Raw genomic sequence first — 20460 nt, 5'->3', positions numbered from 1 at the left:
GATCCTTCTTCCACCACCTTTAGCCTCCCAACTGAAGTGAGGTACCCATTCTACATCTGAATGGAATGAGGAAAGTCATGTGTACAGTGCCTCTCTCAAACACATAACATTTTGCCAAGAATCAAACCTGTGACATCTCAGTCCCATATCCACTAGCCTACCCACTTGGCCATTCTACACCACCCATAGATCTTGTTAGATATATACATTCTTGCAATTTGTGCACGTTTACATTGATCAGTTTTCTTTCTTCTACACAGGAGTGTACGTGGCTGGTGCCCTGATCTACAACTCCCTGGGTGACAAACAGAAGAGTACAGAGTTTGTACAGAAGTACGCAGACCTGGCGCCCATCTGTCTCCCCGTCAACTTCCTCCGCTGTGGGTCAGACGAGCTGTTCGTAGGCAGGGCGGGGTACCTGTGTGGGGTCATCGAACTCAGGAGAAGGCTGGGAGTACAGGTGAGGGGATGGAACTAATGATGCATTACGCCAAAAAACAGTTACTGAAGCAACTGGATATGATTTTGGAAATCATAGCTATTTGTTTGAGTAACTGTCTTTTGCATATCTTATTATTTGGATGTCTAACCATGGAGTTAGATTTTCTAACTCCATGGTCAACCAACGTAAATGATGCAACACATTTACCCTAGGTTTGGGTTGTGCAGTGATGTGTTCTTTAAGGCTTTTTATTAGCAGGTCTTGATACTAGTAATCTAGATGTCTCATAATCTGAGTAGATTGAAAACATGATTTAGAACTTAAATGGTGATGGGCCAAGTGCAATTTTTTTCTAATGTGGTGGTAGAAAAGTAATAGATTTGGATCTGTGATCTGTGTTTCATTGCAAATGATGATCTGTATAACTTACATTGACTTACTAGTCCTTTCTTTGTTCCCTTGCAGGTGTTGCCCCAGACTGGGGATGGAGGTGTCCATGCCCTGTGTGCTGCCATCATCAGGTCAGGACGGGAGTACTCCAAACACCACAACTCACCCTCACCACTCATGTACGCTTACTATGGCACCGAGTATCTGGGTAAGCTTCTTTTGTTTGTGCTGTATCAACTCCTCCTTCTTTTCACAGTTGCCACTCCAGCTATTTCCCTCTTGGCCCCTGGTCAGATTTTTATGTTTACCTTCAAAGAAGGAAAACATATTGTTTTTGCTCTGTTTCTTCTTTCTCTTCTTCTTTTTTATGTTTACCTTCACAGAAGGAAAGCATATTGTTTTTGCTCTGTTTCTTCTTCCTCTTCTTCTCCAAACAAATAAGGTCAATGACCAGGACCAGATGTCTGTCACCATGGTAACTGGTGTTGGGTTACATGATATTGCAAGTTCCATGCTGAACCTAGTTCAAGAGGGGCTGCATAGTCACCATATATAATGAATGAGTTTGAGTAAGAATACATAGAACAGTATTTCTTGGGCTAGACCATGCTTTGCAAATGTTACTAGAAAAATTTCTTGTTACTCCTCCCACTGCAGGGGCAGCCCATGGTATGGCTGGGATCCTGCTGATGCTCCTGAGTTTCCCAGACTTCCTGCAGGCCGACCCTGCCGCAGACCGTGACGTGCGCGGTGCCGTGGACTACATGCTGTCTGTGGAACGAGAAGGGAACTACCCACCTGCTACAGACGAGGTCCACAGACCCAGGCCTCCGGAACATGAGCTGGTGCACTGGTGCCATGGAGCTCCAGGTAGGTAATGACTTTGGGTAGAAGGGTTTTAGTTGCTACAATGAGATGTTATATGATTAGAAGTGATGAAAAACTGTGGGTTCTCATTAAAACAAGGTATGAGAAGGACTTAGTCAACAACCAGTGTGTTTTGTATCCAATGTTTTGTTGACAGTTACCTTCTTATGAGCAACATTGACTGGTTCTGATTTGAAACATTTGGATGTTTAAAATCCCACAGGTTGTTGAATAAAGAACTTTCTTGTCAGCCAGAAATTATTCATGGAAGGTTTGTTGTTAATACAAGTACCAGTTACTACTACCGGTAGTACTACATGCATTGCAATAGTCTCTTACAGTAACACTCTTTTATCAAGATCAATAAACAATAGAGTTGTAGCATTATATGAAAAACATTCCTGTAAAGAGGCCCCATTGTCCCTTCCCACAGGTGTAATTTACCTGCTGGCCCGAGCCTACCTGGTGTGGAGGGATGACAAGTACCTGCAGGCGTGTATCAGGTGTGGGGAGCTGGTCTGGTCTCGTGGGCTCCTCAAGAAAGGTCCGGGGATCTGCCACGGTGTCGCCGGTAACGGGTACGTGTTCCTGCTCCTGTACCGCCTGATGGGCGAGCCGCTGCACCTCCACCGCGCCGAGCAGTTCCAGGAGTTCCTGTTCACCCAGGAGTTCCAGCAGGACTCGCGCACCCCTGACTGTCCCTACAGCCTGTACGAGGGCGTGGCCGGCACCGTGTGCTTCATGAGCGATCTGGCCAACCCGGAGAAGGCTGCATTTCCCTTCTCTGAGGTTTTCTGAAGTTGCTTCAAAAAAGTGTATACTAAAGTACTGGCTTTGCTGTTTAAAACAGGCAAGACATATATAAGGCAAAGCATTTAAAGCCATATGTAAAGCAAAACTCTATAACAAAGTTATATATGTTACAGGTCAAGTAAGTTAACAGTGTATACGTAACCCTCCCTAACTGTCAAACAGTTAGTGTCTAAGTGATATATTTGAATATTTTCAAACAAGGTGCCTCATGCAGTGATTTTAACAGTAATACCAAGAAAGTAGTCTCAACCTGAGTTAAAAACATGGTCAAGGTGCTTGGTTAAACTTACTAGTGGAGTTAAAATGTGCTAGGTCACAGCCATGTTTGTTGTAGACACTTAAAAGTGTTTTCATGATGCATAATGCAAAACATTACTTCTATGTATACTAAGTAGTTCACTAACTTTTTCTACAAAATGATTTTTTCCTACATATAAAGTCAACATGTGTTAATCTCAGCTTATAAATTGAACAATGCAACCAATGTTTTTAGCAATGCAAAGTTCAAAATGTGAAGTTGAGTGGGAAGATTTTAGCCTCAGAGTTTAGCAATCCCAGACTGCCTTTGCAGGAAGTGAAAGAACGGATTTAGAAGTGTTAATCTGAGTAAGCAGATGTAGGCAGCTATTGGAAACTTGTTTCTTTCTCAACTCTCAAAACAATGCATGGTTCATAGTCCACACCTGCATAAGGAAACAACAGGATTTCTGACAAAACATGACAAAGACATTTTATTTCCAATGTTTCTTGAGACACATTAACAGACACATGTAAAACATATTTGTCATAAGTGTCCATACATGTATTTTTGTTGGTATAAAAATATTTTGTTTTTGACTGAATTGCATAAAAGGTGCTCTTTATATTTTAACTTTGTGTGCTCAAGTCTATTTCTTTTTTTTTACTACGTACACTGAATATAATATGCCAACCAATCTACTCTTCCTTCATTTAATGACAACTCGTCTAGTCTACAATTATTCCTGCCTACCTTGTGTAGTTGTTGGAAACTTATCACCTGTACAATGTACACAACTCCAATGCTTGCTGCAATACCATCTTTGTCACTAGAGCCTTAGGAAATGAAACCTTACTGCAGTAGACCTTAAGTTATGACTGAGCATGTTATCATCAAAAGATGACTTGTCTTAGATCTAGCTCCTTTTGCTTTTTGCATTCCATACAATGGACAAATATGCTTTACAACGTTAACTTATTGCTACTAGATTTATCAATAGCAGGATAAAGATGTTAACAACATAATAAATACATATTAAATGTTTACGTAATAAATACAAGTTATAACTGTGAGGTATATATGGCTATATTGTCACTTAACGTTACATGCTGAAACTTCTCTACATAACCTACTATTACATCCTACAGTAAAGCAGTTCCATACAAAAATTTACTGAGCCACAAACATCTGTCCGCTCAGTGCAGGGTCCCTCTGACGAATCAGACTGATCACCATTCCTACAGCCCTGTTCACAACATCACTGGAAGCCTGACTGTCTACATACACACTGTAGACAACCACTGAATGTTCCATGCTTTCTTTTGCAAGTTCCTGAGTAAACTTGAAGATGACAGGCATTGCATCAAGTGCAGGAGCTTCCCCACAGAAAAGTAAGACCAACACTCTACTAGTGCTATCCCCACTGGTTGCACCTTCCCAAACTTGGCTAACTCTGTCCCTGGTCTTCTTCAAGTCACATGGAAAACTGTTGGTTAGAATAAGTGTAGTCACAGTCTGACAGATGGTTGCTAGCTGTTCCTGATGGTTGATGTGAAGCACTTCTGAACTCAGTTGCTCCTGAAAACCCCTGTGTAGCCTCTGCGACACTGTTGACTGCTGGTCAGACAACATGGCCACCTTCCTGCAGTGCTCTTCTTTGAGAACTCCTTCAATCGCATACAAGTCTTTTCTTAAGGTCACCTTCCAGAGGGAAGACGGCCCAAGAAGAAGTTTGGCTGAGATGCCGGCATACTTTTGTACAAGATGGAGGCACTCCGTTCCGAAGTCCAAATCGTGTTCGCTGCAGTTGTGGTAGGCTTCCATGATGGCTGGATAGCGAAAGGCTTGCGGCATCTCGCTGGCTTGGTACTGTGATCTGTCCAGAGTGTGGTCTAACATACTGCCATCCTTGGTGGGAGATACTACTGTGGAGATGAGGGGGCGCACTGCCCCTGCTGCCCCCTGCTCCTTAGCTGCCAGAACAATTCTCTTAAGAAAGTCTTCTTCAACCAAGGGTCTAACAGCGTCGTGTAAGACGACCACATCTGTACTAGAACCCACAGCCTTTAGACCATTCCAGATTGACCTATGCCTTGTTGCGGCACCGGATACTACCCTAACCTTAGACCTGGTTGTTGGTGAAAAGCTCTGCAAGATGTCTGAAGTTTCTTGTAGCCAGTCCTGAGACACGACCACGATAACTTCCCTTACCCAGGGCACGTTGAGGAAAGCCTGCAGTGTGTAGTACAGAAGAGGTCTTCCCAGGACGGAGCAGAACTGCTTGGGTGTGGCCAGCCCCATCCTTTCGCCACTGCCCGCAGCTGGAAGGACAACGCTCACGGGAAAATCCACAGAACCGCAATCAGCTGCCATGTTGGTTTCGTGACCTTGTGTCAAAGGTGAAAGGTTGGGTGGAGGTTTTCATACCTGATTACACAATAGTGTCGCCTACCTTTTCATGACAGAACTGCAGTACTCACTACTCACGACAACCAGACAGACCATCTTGGGACGTCAAGGCTAACCTCCTTGCGGGTATGTGGGCAACGTGTGAGAAAATATGACTTGAATTATGGTCATATATACGGAGGTAAAAAGTCATTCGTCCCCACGATACATGTAACGTTAATGCTAACGTTACGTTCCGGTTCACCATATTTGGTTACCGATCAAACCATATGTAAAACCCACTAGATGTAAAACACATATTGACCCCACCATAGGTATATGAAGTATAACCTGACCAGTGTTTATTATTTACGCTGATTTGTCATATTTTAGAAAAATAAAAGATGGGTAAAATTGAATAATCCTTAGCCATTTTAAATGAAAATGAGCTTAAACCATATGTCACGATCCCATTTCAATAATTACACTAGTGGTATGCTTCTGGCTTACCTTATCTTATTTTCTAAACACATATATGACAGAATACTAGTAAACTGGCTCCAACATTTATTTCAATTCAAGACACAATAGCTGGCTATCAGCTATCAAATTCTTTACTAGCGTACATTGCAGCTGTCACAGTAGCCATGCACAGATGCCACTTATTGATATTTCGTCACAAAAATAACTGATTGTATGGTACTTTTGATATACGTACACAAGGAAACTTTACATCAAGACAATAATCTATTTATTGGATGTGTAGAATCCGTAATTTAAAGCATCATACACATTGCACAGACCTGACTAGATTCGTTTGACCTTTCGTTTGACTAGTGTACATGTCGACCGGATACAATGTCTTTCCAGTTATGATTAGTAGTGTATCTTCTTTGAAACATTATTTACAAAACTTGCTGTTGTTTGTTTTTGCTGTTTTACAGACGATATTTTATGACATGGTTGAGCAGACGTTTTAGCGAATGTACATTGCAGGATGCCACCTACGTTTTGACAGACCGTACAACTGTCTAATGTTAATGCCGTTTAAACATGTGTCCAAAATGCTAAATAGACTTGCGTTTACTATCAGGTTTTCATGATGCAATGTGCTTATAGCTTCATAATATGTACTGCCTTGTTTTCAAATGTCCAAATACTAGTACTTGTTCTTAAATGCCTTAATCTCTACATTACTATACTAGTCATCATATTGGTTTGTGCCATCAAGTTGGAAAGTCAATGACAACTATTGGCAGGAAAACCGTATACCCACACTTTTTTTTTCAAAATGATTTTTTTTCGTCACGAAATCCTTTTGAACAGGTATGTTTTGAATAATTTGTCCGATGTCCTACATCAGTAGATGTTTTTGCACGGCTCCTGGCCGCCATTTTGTAAGATGGCGGTCACACAATTTCACAGCCACCGCCTTGCTCTTCGGCTGCTGCGCTGTTCCGGTTGGAAGCTGTCGTGGCGTGTTTCATCAGGTGTTTGACGTTCTCTTTAGGAGGTGGCTCGGGCGGCTCCACCTGCAACCATGGAGGAATCTGGTCAATGATACATGTTACACCCCCTAGAGCCGTATGTTACAACCTGCACACACTTTTAAACGTTACGCCTAAGCTAACATAATATAGAAAAAAAACAGGATCAGGTTTGTACTTACTGTCAGTTGCCACTCGATATCTGTCTCTGTGTCACCCCCCTCAGGCCGCTGTCTCTCCACCGTGGCGTAAGGTGGGAGGGTTGCCGAGTGGACGAGACCTGGCAGGGACGTCAGAATATTAGACAGGCGCCAATTATCTCAATATAGTTGGTACAAATCAAGTCCGAAAAGTTTGAGCAGATAGCACGAGGATATAAGAATACTATTGTCATTGTTACTATTCAATTTTGTCATTCGAAACTTTTAAATGTGGACTACTATGTGTAGGTCTAGGTTTAACTACTACGTGCAGTTTCAGCTTCTTCTCGATCTCGTTAACGTTTCTTACAAGGCAATATGTTAGATATATGTTGTATGAACATGTGGACCTTAAAAACTGGAAAACGACTATCTTGTATGCAATTATAGAGAATATTTAACAAGCAGGCCAAGCTTACCTCCTTAGCTCAAACACAACGTAGTTCTTGATATATCTTACCCGAATATGACAGGCCTACGGATGCCCAGTCCTTGTCAGCTCGGGGAGGGGGGCGTGGTTTCAGGGTCCCGTCCACGTCATGTAGCTCCAGGTCCTCTATGCCGGAATCATTCGTGCCGTGTCCCAGCTTTCTGCCGTACTTAGCATGCGCAGCAGCTGACCGAGAGGCTCGTACCCGGGGGATCTCTGTAATGAGATGTCAAATTGTTAAATTCACATTGTCAGATAGATTATTACAATATATATCCACAAAAGCAATAGATATTCTGACTATTGTACTTATGATATAACTATAGAAATGATAATGTTGTCCGTGGTTAAGAAAACGGTGGTAAGCATGGATTTTAGGATAGAAAAAGTGTCCTTAAGCCTTTTTAAGCCGCCTTGTTGTGTGTAGAGTCCCACACAAGTACAATGTACATTGTTTATTCTCAATAAGTACCTGTTTTCTTTTGAAGACAAATCAGTCCCCTGCTTCTTGCCAGCACAACCCCAATGATGATCAACACAACCAGGAGGACAACTGTGACAGTGGTGGCTATGATGGCGCCAAGAGCATTCTGAGTACCGGAGACCTGCAACTGAATCTCCTTCTGCGCAAGCCCAAACATGTTTGACGCCCTGCACTCGTACGTTCCTTCTCTGTCCTCATCCACGTTCTTCACGGCGAGAAACCCCATCTTGCCTTGGGGGGTAATTTTCTCATCCAACATCACACTCTCGTCCAGGACGTTGATCGCTCTCTCGACGCCATGTTTGTTTCGCCACAGCCAATCGATTTTCCCGGGGACAGGGTCGGCCGTGACGTCACAGACAAGTCGTGCGGTACTGCCTCTACGAACGGCCATCTTGGCAGCGCGTCCCTGTATCGAGGGGCGACCTGTGGGACAAATTTAAAAAAAAAATTGCAATATTATAAAAACAATCATGTATAGATATCAGAGTGTAAACAACAGGGTACTATATCTAGATCCTCTTAGAATGAGCCACTTCTGTCTTAGAATGAGCCACTTGTTTATGCTGAGGTCACATTTCCATACCGGGGCCCGGCCGGGCTGTTTCGATTAACAAAAAATTAACAATCTAAAAAATATCAATGATATACGAAAATAGTTCCTATTATTAATTTTTAAACCTTTTTGTTAATTTTTGTCTTTTATATCAGATTCATATTTTTCCTTCCATAAGACTGCCCGGCCGGGCCCCGGTTTTGGAAATGTGACCTCAGCATTACTGAATACATGCTTTGCTACGTTGGTCTTGAGATTTCCATACCTACAACATTGATGAAGGACGTTTTTGTAGCCTCCTGAAACCCTTTGCTTGACGCCACGCACTCATACTTCCCCTGCACGTCATAGCGCACCCGGTGGAACCGGAGTGGGTTTTCCCAGTACAGACTTGTATCCTTCCGCCGCCATCGGATCTGAGGTTTGGGGTTTCCAGTTGCCAGACATTCTAACGTGAAGTCGTCTGTCCCGTACAGAACGGTAACCTCAGCTTCTATGGCTGGATCGATCGTTGGGGGGTCTGAAAGAAAGCAAAGGAGACATTTTATAAAAGCGTTTTCTCCACTTCGAATCTAATAACTTATACAAAGTATGGTCTCTGCTGTTCAACACTATACTACCATCTACAGATGATAGTCTTTGCTAAATCAGCGTTTCTCGTGTTGCATTAAGCTTTTAATTAAGTGGTACGGGGTACTTCGATATCCGATAAACACGTAGGTGCAATCAAAAGTTTGGCCTGAAAATACTAAGACTCGGCTAAATGCTATTTTACAAGTTCTGACGAAAATATGGAAAAGAAAATCACTAAATCCTGTATCATCATGAAATTCAAAATGTCAAAACGTACCAACGCCTCTCTGGCACGTGATATTTCCGTAGCAATACAAAAATAACATTGCCTCTCAAGTGGGCATGTTTTCTAAGACTTGATGCAGTTGCTTAGTACTTACACAGAACGTCAACCGTGGCAGTTCCCACCCCGATGGGGTAGATCCCGTTGTCTGCTGTGCACTGGAACACTCCACTGTCGTGTCTGCTCAGCTTCGGGATGCGGAGGATGTGGCCGCTGATATAAAAGTAGCAAGTTAATGTTCAGAATATATTTCAAGATGACTACATTGCACAATATGTCTCAGTGAGAAACGTAAGCACAGTTAATTATTTCAGCTAAGTGTCGTATCGCCGTTTACTTCTAATCCCCAAGCTGATTATGTGGGGCAAGGGGAGCCTATATTGACCACCTGCATCCATTGCCAATGAATACAGGAGGCCAATATAGGCTCCCCTTGCCCCACATAATTTGCTTGGAGATTAGTTTACTTCTTGATCTCTTGATTTCTGTGACGAAAAATGTTTCTACATGCACGTTTCAAATATATACGCCTCCAATGTATTTCTTTTGCCTTTGATGGCTTTATCATAGATCGAAATAATTTCTGATTAGCACCACTCTATGTTCTGATTCTGCATGTATTGTATATTCTGCAAGTATATCAATTATCTTACCCGTTCCCACCAAAACCAGACATGGTGTCTCCTAACTTCTTCCAGGTAATCACGGCAGCCGGGTTGCTGTCCACTGCGCATGTCAGGTTCACATTCTCGCCCTCTCTCGCGTGAATAGAGGGTTGTAAGATCCTCACAAATGGCGAGTCTGAAACGATGTAGTTGCATAAATATAAAAAACATGCTATCAGATTAACATATAAAACGCCGGCGCATTGAACATAATCTGATTTTATTATATTCCAAATGATGTGATTAATCAAAAGAAAGAAAAAGCTTTAACCTAATTGATTACATTAAAACTAAGATCAAGAAGTATGCTGGTTTCTACAAAAAAGAGCTTAGAATAAAGTATATCGCATTTTGCTGTTAACATCGGTAGCTAAATTTGCTGTTAACTAAATTGATAAGTACAATTACTTACAGTGCACTTTTAAGGTCCGAGAAGCGAACTTCGGCCCCACGACGCCCGGGTACCCCTGGTCAGCCACACAGGTGAAGTTGGAGCCGTGGTCCCACTTGGACACTTTGGCCAGGACCAGTTTCGCACTGACCTCGTCGTAATCCTAACGCAGAGTATGATGTTTTCAGACAATAAATATCGTGTTGAAATTAGGTGCATAATCACAAGTTTTCAATGACCATTTAGGCAAACATTTCAACATTTTGAAACTTACTCCTCTAGATAACCCTACCCCCAAACAATTACAAAACGTAAGGTATGTTCCTGCGATGCCGTGCGTAACGCAATCTTCGATCAACATTTATCTATTATTGTTAGTAATAATGACATTGCATGGCATTATTTTAACTTCTTTTCTTTTTCAAATTGATGGTAGCTACCTGGTTGTATTTCACACTGACGTCGCTGTAGAGTTTGGTCCCGTTGTACCACTTGAGCTGCGGCAGTGGATTGCCGCCTACCGACCGGCAGCTGAGGTGCAAACTTTCGCCCGCCTTCGATGGAATTTCTCCTCCACTAATTTTTGGCGGGGCAGACAGTGGTGCTAATACGGAAAAAAGACAAATTTATGCGGGTGATATGCATACATGTCGCAAATCAGTTCTCAGTATAATTTCTGCTTTATTTTCCCAGTAACGAAATTCTCTTTCATATTAATCTGCATAAACAACACTGTACTATAATACCAGGTTACTTTATACGAAAAGTATCACAATCTGTACGGAAATAAGCCCGATTGTAGGCATAAATTTGCATGAAAAAAAATAGAATAGTGCATACCAACAACTACAAGCTTCACTTCCTTCGTTGCTCCCTCTAGCGTGCTGCAGAGGTACTCCCCTCCATCCTCCAACTGCAAGTTGTTGATGACTAAGTTGTATTCTCCTCTCTTGTGATCACCGACTACCCGATGTCTGCGGTATTTTCTCGACACCTTGCTCCCGCTGGATATGACTTTCCTGGGAGTTGTCACCCACGTGACGACGTCATCGGGTGAAAGATCTGGGAACGAGCATTTCAAGATGGCGGAGTTCCCGCGTAGAACGACCATGGGGGCGGAAATAGACCGGTGCTTGGCGCAGTACACTGTGGAAACACAATTTGCAATTGCATAATGTTCACCATCACATATAGTCTGCTCTGTATTATAATTCTTACTCAAATACATTCATATATATATATATATGGTCAGACAGGAGTATAAATCCCTGCTACTATATCCCTGCTACTATAAAATTGCAACATTATGTAACCCAACACCAGTTACCATGGTGACAGACGTCAACAAATCAGGTCATTGGCCAGGTCAGAGGTAAGTGTTTGGAACGAACGAAGAAGAAGAAGAAGATGAAATGTAGCAAAAACAATATGTTTTCCTTCAGTAAACATAATTAACGGTATGTAAAGGTTCATTGTCTGCAAGGCGCAGGGTCAGTTGTCACTCCACCTCGCAGCTCAAGTTCAAATTGAATATGCAAACAGTAACTAAATCTGGCGCCAGGAGTGTCTGTGTTCCGCTCCAAACGACCTTGTCGCCCACAGGACCCGTCACCATTATAGCTGATCAATAGGTCCGTGTTAGCGCAGATCTCGACTCGTGTTGCGGAAAAATGAAAGGAAAATAATTGATCCCTTGGGACGGCTGTGGAAGAGGGAGGCGGCAGTCAATATGGGTTAATTCCGACTTCACTGTTCTTACAGATTACGTGCGATCACATTCGTTGTTGGTCGTCGCACAATCTTGATGTCGCTTCGCATTAGCAAAACCAACCACTGATTGGGTGGGGGCATTTGCGTTACTATCGCGAGGATTGCCTCACTTTGTGATAGCACGATGTTCACAAGACGCGTACGAATGTAACGAAGCTCTCAATACGAATGCTTTAGACACTTCATGTTTTCATCCTTCACTCAAACAGTAGTGATAATCTTAGCTCACTGTTGAAAACGTATTGGCGCAAGTTCTAGGTCTTGTTCGTTTTCTAATTACCTCCACGAACAATGCATGGAGCAAAGTCGTAGAGTGCCTAGTCGTACTTCTAAAGACTTTGAGAGAGCTTACATATTGATGTTATGATGAACATGGCATTAAGGTCTTTCTCTGGGTGTCTCTTAATGATATAATCTATCATACGATTTACCACAGATGAAAATCTCCTATGAAAAGTGAAATCTAAATGACATAGCCACAGCTCTCCCAGGTACATAGACAAAGGAACACAACGCAACCACAGGCAAGATTGATTGGAAAGCAAAGCTCAGTAAAGACGTCGGCTGGAACTTTCATTTCCCGGCACTCCGCCAACACCACCTGATAGTCTACATGTGATTTATAAGCCCGTAAATTTTTCATTGGTTACATCCGAACTAGACTCAGGAGTAGCGATGGCTTTGATTTGATGTACGACTTGATGTTGGTTGCAGTGATACAAGTATCGGATTCGTCTATAGGGTGCTTCGGAGCTCCGTAGTCGTGTGCTCAATCACTCCCCAGCACCCACGGACAGACAGGTGTGATTTGTCTTCGGATAGCCAAGCTCACCCATGGGAGCGTTAGGATACCTCCATCCACCTTCTATCTTGCCGCGCAGCTTCCCAGATTCCCTGTGGTGGTGTGGTTATCTCGACAGATCTGACATTTGGATCTTTCTTCCGGAGTGTTTTTCGGCGAAACTGGCAATATGCATGAGTTGAACGTGTATGTGTGACGTGGGTGGGCCTGGGGTGGGAAATGTTTGGTCATTCTCGCTTCTCATCAGTTTTACAAATCCGTCAGTGGGCAGATCATAATGCAGACCATCTTTCAGCTGGCAGACTGCATTCTTCAGCTGTCGTTTTTTTCCTAAGCCAGCATTTTGGGATTTTTTTCAACTCAACTACATGTATGTACACCGACGGCTCCAACGTCGGAAACGGCTTGGTATCCAAGCCAATAAACACTGTCTGGCCGAACGCCATTAGAGTTATTCATCTCTGCAAAGATGAACCACAAATATAAGACCGGAACATGAAACTCTTGAGAGAGATTGCAAAATGGCGAATCTAACAACTCAAAAGTACTCACTTAACTCTACACGCCGTCGCTACAGTGATAACTAATTGCACTTATCTCAATCGCATGAAATGTTGAATTAACTGCCAAAAAGACGATATCATGATACAAAGAGTATCAAACACCCGTTTGTCAGAATTATTGCATGTTGGCGGGAGACTTGTAACCCATAGAGACCACTTCCCAGCTAACGAAGTTATCCCTTCAAGACATACACGAACAGCTCGGCAATTAAGTACGAAGCAAATGGAGTTCCCTGTTGCTCATTAGACACAAACTCATTGATTTTTTTGTCGTCTTTAAAAACGCTACTTAAAGGCCATTCTATCACTGTTAGGCTCTCGAGAAATTCGACAGGAAGCTCTAAATAAGTACTCTTACTTAGAAAGGTATGGATGCATTAGCGGGTGCAGAATCTACATGACGATAATTAAGTTACACCCTAGATATTAACAAGAGCCAAATGAGGCGTACTATAATGGGAAATTCAAAGATTAAAATGCTTCATGAATAAATTTTCTGATTTTTAGAGAATTGAAAAAAATAAGTCTAGAAATGTTAATCAACTTCTGTAAAAATTGTACATCAAGATTGATGCCATATATGACTTGCCATTGGTGTCCTAAATTCAATGGCAATGTGAGAATGTATGATACTCTTCTCATGGTAAATTTACAGCCTTGTGAGGATTTATGCACATAAGTTGGTAGAAAGCGTGAATCCCCCAGTTCTTAAGGCCTCCGGCGTTGAATAAAACTTTGATTAAAAGCCAGCGGGAGTGTGCGGATTTATGGCAGCGCCTGGACGCCGTCCTGGAGTCATAAATAAAGATTTTCTCTCCCTTTCCTCTTCGCGCATCTTTTGACCTTCATAGTCCAAGCAATCTATAAGGCATAAATATTCCAAAGCAAGAAAGAATGAACACGGGAAGTAGAGGACCTCATCTGCTTCTACTGCAGGACGTCAATAATAAACCCAGCCGTGTGTCCTCTTTGAAGTATTACAGACATTGTGACTTTTAACTTCTTAGAACGTATACCACTCTGTACTGAAGCTGTGCGGTGGGTATCCGTGTCACAGTGTGGGAAGACGATGAATAGTTTACGCACGTATTCTGTGAAAGAAGCGTCGGAGATCAATACTATCTCTTTACTAAGTTGTAAATCACAGGCGATGTTGCGGGCGGCACGTTGGCGAATTCTTGACCTTTGGCGTGTAAAGGGCGTGTATACAGACCATTAGGTTTTTTACGGTCAGTTCCTTTATTACCGAGAGGTGTAAGAAGAGAACGGGATGAAAAAAAAGGACAAAATTATTACAGTTTGATAACAGAAAGTAAAAAGATGCACTCACTATAATATTATGTGGGCTGTAACATTTGAAAAGGTTCGGGGGCATCAACAGAAAGTCACAATGTCTAAAATAATTTGCCAAGCCAACACAACGCCGAATAGTTATTGTAATCTAAGTGCAAAGATTTGCACGATATTCATGACTTTGTCGGGATGCCCTTGAAAAAGCTAACTAACGATCGCACTCGCGGCATTGCAATGAATCAACATGGATGCATTATTGGATTCACTTTCTTGTAAGAGAAAAAAGCCCCTGTGAGTTTTGTGACTTTTAATATTTGAAAAATATTAACTCCGAAGCCACTCTCCTAAGAACCTTGCGAACTTCTTCAAACACACCGTTTGCCACTCTGTAATCCCCCTGAATGTACTTAAGCGTTATCGATGCAATCTTTTCTGTTAAGTGAAATGCCAAAGCAGTCAGAGATGGTTAGGGAAAGTCTTAACTAGGGGAACGACGCCAATAGCTCATAAATATTAGCCTAGGGTAGACATCGATTTACAGCTTCAGCTCTGGGAGAACATTCCCAATATCTCACTTATAGTTACTTTGGCGAGGATACTTTTGACTCTATCAAGTATTATGAAATCAAAGGGCTCACTACTGTATATACCCTCTTTTTTGTTTGATACCAAATTTGAATTTCTGAAAACAAGCTAAGATCACGCAACTGGCTGGGCCACGCGCCAACCAAATCCTTACATATAAGAACAGCAAACCTCGTTCTGCGTACAATTAATTGGCAAAATTATTATCGATCTGTTTTTGCATTTCTCGGGAGAAACTACAACAGCCTGCGGTTGTGCTGTCGTGTGAACAAAGGGCAATATGGGATAACCCGAACAAACCGCCCTAGGAAATGACCATGAATCAAAGCTTAATGAAGTCACTCCAATGTACACCTTTAGAATGTAATGACATATGAAACGGGCATCCAAACTTTCAAAGTTTACGGCACTGTTAACGTTTGCCGCCTGCCCAGAATCAGACTTCCTCAGAATAGATTTTTATTTGCTGACATTTTAGTCTCCTGAATTTTGGAAGTAATCTTTGGGTAAGTCAGTATAGTAAGTCAACAACATTGTTGGCAACTAGCTCTTTAAAGGAGCATGATCATAAGGATAGTAGCATGATGAATTCTTGTAGCAATTCTGCTTTAGAACCATAAGTTGTTTTGTTTGATCTCTGCCTGTTTATTGATATCTTTCAAAAGAGAATCCAGTGCTTGAAGGGATCAACACTTCAGTCACGCACGTTGAAGAATCAACCACACTTTTCCATGACAGTAGGAGTACTCCCTATAGCCTAAATATATATCTGTATATGATGTGTAATATTTCTTCCAAACTCACAAACTAGATCTCTATAGAAAGCCTTTTGTGGGTGTGCAGAAGCTAGGCCAAAAAGGAAAATAAGATATGGATGTCATTGGCCGTTTGATTATTCCATTTTACACCACTGCACAGAGAAATTGCAAAGAATATTAGACTTCTGACAACAGCGAAGAAAATCAGACATACAAGAACACCGTCAGCCAAATATCGGTTTTCTATGGTGGCGACAAATTGTATTTTAACGATGGCTTCGGTTTTACCAGTGCCTTGATTTTTGTTTGATTTTCTGATTGTGTATACATAAATGATGCATACGTGTCTCCAATACAGTCGAAGATTCTGCGTGAAAATAAAGTCACTAATAGATAATTTCGGTCACGTAGGCAATATTCCACACAATTATTACCCTATGTAAAAGACATTAACCTTAATTATGATGTACTAAATTTTGATTGCGATTGCATTTCTTTGGGGACGCCCGAAGGCCTAATCACTTTTCCATTGGGTAGATTCTATGGAGCAATTAGGACAAGTCTGCATTAGCACCGTCAGGCAATGTGCATGTGTGCAGGCGCTGTGAATTCGCTCTGCGCCGCTGGTCTTTGATTAATTTTTTCGGAGACGGTTTCATCTCCATTACCTCGCCATATGCACGGTTCCGGTAGGCTGGAGATTCTAGACGTCCTCTCTGAGACAGGAAATGTCGCGATGAAATGTATGACTGACGTGATGGCCCATCAATCTTACATCTGTCTTCAGAAGGCTGAGAAACGTCTCCCCACGCACAAAAATCCGGCTCGGAGTTAGCTGTTAATCCCTTAAAGGATACTACATCACGACAGCGTAATCTGTCGTGCTTATCAGCGGCAAGAGCCGTTAATTAACGGTGAGAAGATCGTAATCAGGAGGCGTAGCCAATCTAGTTATCGCTAATTTGTTTATCTGTACAGAACACCCGACCCTGCTGGGAGAGGAAGAAGAGATAAAGAAATACAGTTTGAAGCGTGATTGCTTTTCTTTACATGCCGACTTTCACGTTGCCTATCCGGCGCTTCAGTCAGCGGGGCGCCCGCCCTGTTACACTTCCCAATCACGGCAATATTCGCGAACTCATTACTTCATATCAACTGTAGTTCTGGTCGAATGGCTCTCGCACTGCCAGGCTGATTGCGGACCGAACTGGAGTTGTTGGCTGTGGCCGGTTTTCATTTGTCGGGCCGTTTCATCTGCTGCGGCAAACCCAGTAAGAACTGAGAACAACCCATAAAGGTTACAGCAGAATCTCCTCATATCTTGTGCAAGTATTAGAAGAAACGTTATTAGTTATTTCCCAGGAGAGGTTGAGAAATGTCTCCATGTGCGTTCTACATCAAATAATGTGAATCATAAGTATATTGTATGGCGTATTGTTGTAAAACTATAAATACAGATGTTTTAGAAAATAGTCTGCAAATATTAGAAAACAACAAAGATTTTAACAAAAAAAAAAGAACTTGGCAGGTTAAAACTACATAAAATTAAGCTCACAAACAGCGGTAACGTGTAATAGCTTATTTCACTCACGTCGTAGCGAAACTAAACAGTGTCCACACGGCTTTGCTAGACCTACACTAGGATCTCAATGACATGTTTGGTAGAGCCATACGGAAATGCTGGAGCTGAGTAGCTTTGGAATATTTGAAACACTTTATGCATAACTGGCCAGGTCAATATTTGTGAAATGTGCCATATCTAGCATGAATTATCACAGTATTGAAACCTGTGGTCTTTTTTCAAAGATTCTAATAATGTTTTCATTACTCAACGACATATAAAATGCTAGTAGTTCTACAAAGTAAAGCTCACCAACTCACCTAAAGAGGTTGAAGCAAACAGCACAAGGCACCAGAAGGTGACCGGCGCTTCCATCTTTCTCCTGATTCCCTTCCACTTTCCTCTCCAGCAGCTCGTGATGCGCAGAGCTCAGAGCGGCGCGCGAGTAGAGGTAACGTGAAACTCAAGATACAAATTGGGCATGTCGCAATCGTGTCGGTCCGGATGAGCCGAACATACCATCCGATAGGAGCGCGCTACTGCGGCTAATCGATACGGCAGAGTTGGTGACAAATTGAGGTCCTTTGCAGCCAGAAGCCGAGGCCGTCCTGACGTAGATTGGGGTCGGCTGGGTGTTTTTTTCCCGATGATGTGAAGGTCCGCCGAGTGAAGCGCACTGATTGTTTGGGATGGCCCGCCCGTACCTGATGGACCTCGTGGACATAATGATGGCAATGCGAGGGGAGCGGGATCTAGGAGATCGCTGGCATCGCTGTTCAATCTCAGTACGCGTACAGATACATCACGTGCGGCCACTGTGGTATACATCTGGCTTAGTGTATATTTCTTCTTCCATACTCTAAAATATATTTCAATTTCAATCATCCAGCACCAACTCTCAGACCCCAACATTATTAAAACAAACCGAAGATTTTAAAAGATTACAAAAATCTCAGTACGAATATATAACGTGTAGTGGCAAACATCCTGTTTATGGTATATTTCTTCTTATCTATCCTAGAATATATATGAATCTATTCATCACCAAGTCTTAGAATTATAGTGAAACAGACCTCAACGTTAAACCATTTTAGATGAATGTAAGATTTTAAGAGATTATAACTAAGTTTGATTGAAGCATTATGAATCTCTTAGACATGCACAATATAATGATATCCAAATATTAAAGACGTCTTGAGAAATTCTTTGATAGCATTTTTTAAACATGAATGTCTTGTCGTACTCGATAGGATTGTGGGAATTGGCGTTATATGTTTCACTTTCGGTAGGCGTTGAGTTTGTCACGAGTATCCGATTCATCCGTGCATTCTATCTGTAAGTCATCAACTAGATCTCCAACAACTGCGAATTCCAATGGTTTGTTCAAAAACTTGGATAGAAAGATTTTGGTGTGTAACTTTTCAAGTTAAACCTTTGACTAGCTCAGAAACTTGCACTATTGTAAAATATTGCTGCAAGCTTTGATTTTGTCTAATGAGACGTTTAAACAACCTCCAGACCAACTTAGTTTTACATAAATGATTTCAAACATCATAATTGCAGCAGTGGATTTTGTTGATTGGAAAAATAAGCATAATCTAAGATTGTAGCCGGCTATTGAGATTCCTGCTTGTCACCAGCTGGGCTGCCCTTTCAAAACGTCATTCTGTTCTACATGTATCAGTCCGGAACGGCACAACATGCCTACAGAAAACTGCACTCCACCGAAACAGCTCTGCTGAAGATGACAGACGACTGGCTAGACAACATGGATAATGGGTTTATGACTGCGGTAGTTTTGCTGGACTACAGTGCGGCATTCGATTTGGTGGACCACAATCTTCTTCTACAGAAGCTCGAGACGTACGGGTTCACTGAGGATGCGTTGGATTGGACTGAATCGTACCTGACAAACCGCAAATGGCAAATTTACACGAATGGAGCCTACAGCAGTCAGAACACCCTACACTGCGGGGTACCACAGGGTAGCTGCTTAGGTCCGCAACTGTACAACATCTACGTGAACGACATGCCTGAAGCGGTACAAAATGGGTCATTAGACCAATATGCTGATGATAGCACGATTCACACACGAGGACACACATTAGAGGACATAAGAACAGAAACCAAAACAGACTTAGAAAGAGTGGCAACATGGTCAGATGAAAACATGCTGAAACTAAATAATGGAAAGACGAAAACGATGCTTGTGGGAACAACAAAGAAAACCAGGCAAGCACCACCTTTGGAGCTGGAGCTAAGGGGACAACGTCTAGAACAATGTCCCTCAGTAAAGCTACTTGGAATTCACCTTGATCAAAACCTCACATACGACAACCACATTGCTCACATAGTTAAGAAGTGCAACAGAAGCTTGGCACAGGTGGGAAGGGTGAAGGACTTACTACCACATCGGCAGAGAATAGCCGTAGTCAACGCCTTAATAATCCCACATATAGACTACTGCTGCTCCGTATGGGGAAACACAACACAGAACAACATACGAAGACTACAGGTGGTCCAGAACAGGGCAGCAAGGCTAGCTCTTGGTTGTGATCGGGATGCACATGTGGACACCATGCTGAAGACATTAGGATGGCTGACTGTCAGGGACAGAATCCAACAGAGAAGCCTTGTCACATTTAAACGTATCATGCTCACCAAACAACCAAAGGCCTTGTACGACAAAATCACATTCCAATCTGAGATCCACAAGTACAGCACACGTTCAACCAGCACTAACAAAATCAGACTACCAAAACCAAAATCAAACTCTCAGAAAAAGCGCTTTATGTACAGGATGTCACACACGTGGAATAACATAGACAACTAGCAAAGTACCGGATTGTAAATAGTGAATTTGTGTAAAGTTTGCCATGTACTGTTAATTTTGTAATGTTTTTGTACGTTTGTAATATATG

At 42.2% G+C, this 20460-nt stretch overlaps 3 protein-coding genes across 3 annotated transcripts; 1 reads left to right on the top strand and 2 right to left on the bottom strand.

Annotated features, from left to right (window-relative positions):
- Window positions 1-260: 260 nt before the first annotated feature.
- On the top strand, window positions 261-2592 carry LOC109470457 (lanC-like protein 3; the record flags this gene model as incomplete). Its single annotated transcript, XM_019769409.1, has 4 exons — window positions 261-460; window positions 908-1040; window positions 1490-1702; window positions 2133-2592. Coding segments are annotated over 4 exons (911 nt in total), but the record flags the coding sequence as incomplete, so codon positions are not given.
- A 1223-nt stretch (window positions 2593-3815) lies between these two features.
- Window positions 3816-5134, bottom strand: LOC109470456 (isoprenoid synthase domain-containing protein-like). Its single transcript, XM_019769407.1, has one exon. It carries the CDS (start codon window positions 5121-5123, stop codon window positions 3921-3923), a length of 1203 nt encoding a protein of 400 aa, XP_019624966.1. The 5' UTR covers window positions 5124-5134; the 3' UTR covers window positions 3816-3920.
- A 1257-nt stretch (window positions 5135-6391) lies between these two features.
- On the bottom strand, window positions 6392-11334 carry LOC109470468 (kin of IRRE-like protein 1). Its single transcript, XM_019769422.1, has 10 exons — window positions 11048-11334; window positions 10648-10811; window positions 10229-10370; window positions 9805-9952; window positions 9249-9364; window positions 8561-8815; window positions 7728-8165; window positions 7286-7471; window positions 6808-6905; window positions 6392-6670 (listed from the first exon to the last, which is right to left on the bottom strand). Exons 1-10 carry the CDS (start codon window positions 11316-11318, stop codon window positions 6548-6550), a joined length of 1941 nt encoding a protein of 646 aa, XP_019624981.1. The 5' UTR covers window positions 11319-11334; the 3' UTR covers window positions 6392-6547.
- Window positions 11335-20460: the final 9126 nt, after the last annotated feature.

The sequence above is a fragment of the Branchiostoma belcheri genome, unplaced genomic scaffold, assembly GCF_001625305.1.
Source record: "Branchiostoma belcheri isolate BF01 breed outbred unplaced genomic scaffold, Haploidv18h27 scaffold226, whole genome shotgun sequence".
NCBI classification, from domain to species: Eukaryota; Metazoa; Chordata; class Leptocardii; order Amphioxiformes; family Branchiostomatidae; genus Branchiostoma; species Branchiostoma belcheri.
This window is presented reverse-complemented; position numbering and strand designations above follow the sequence as displayed.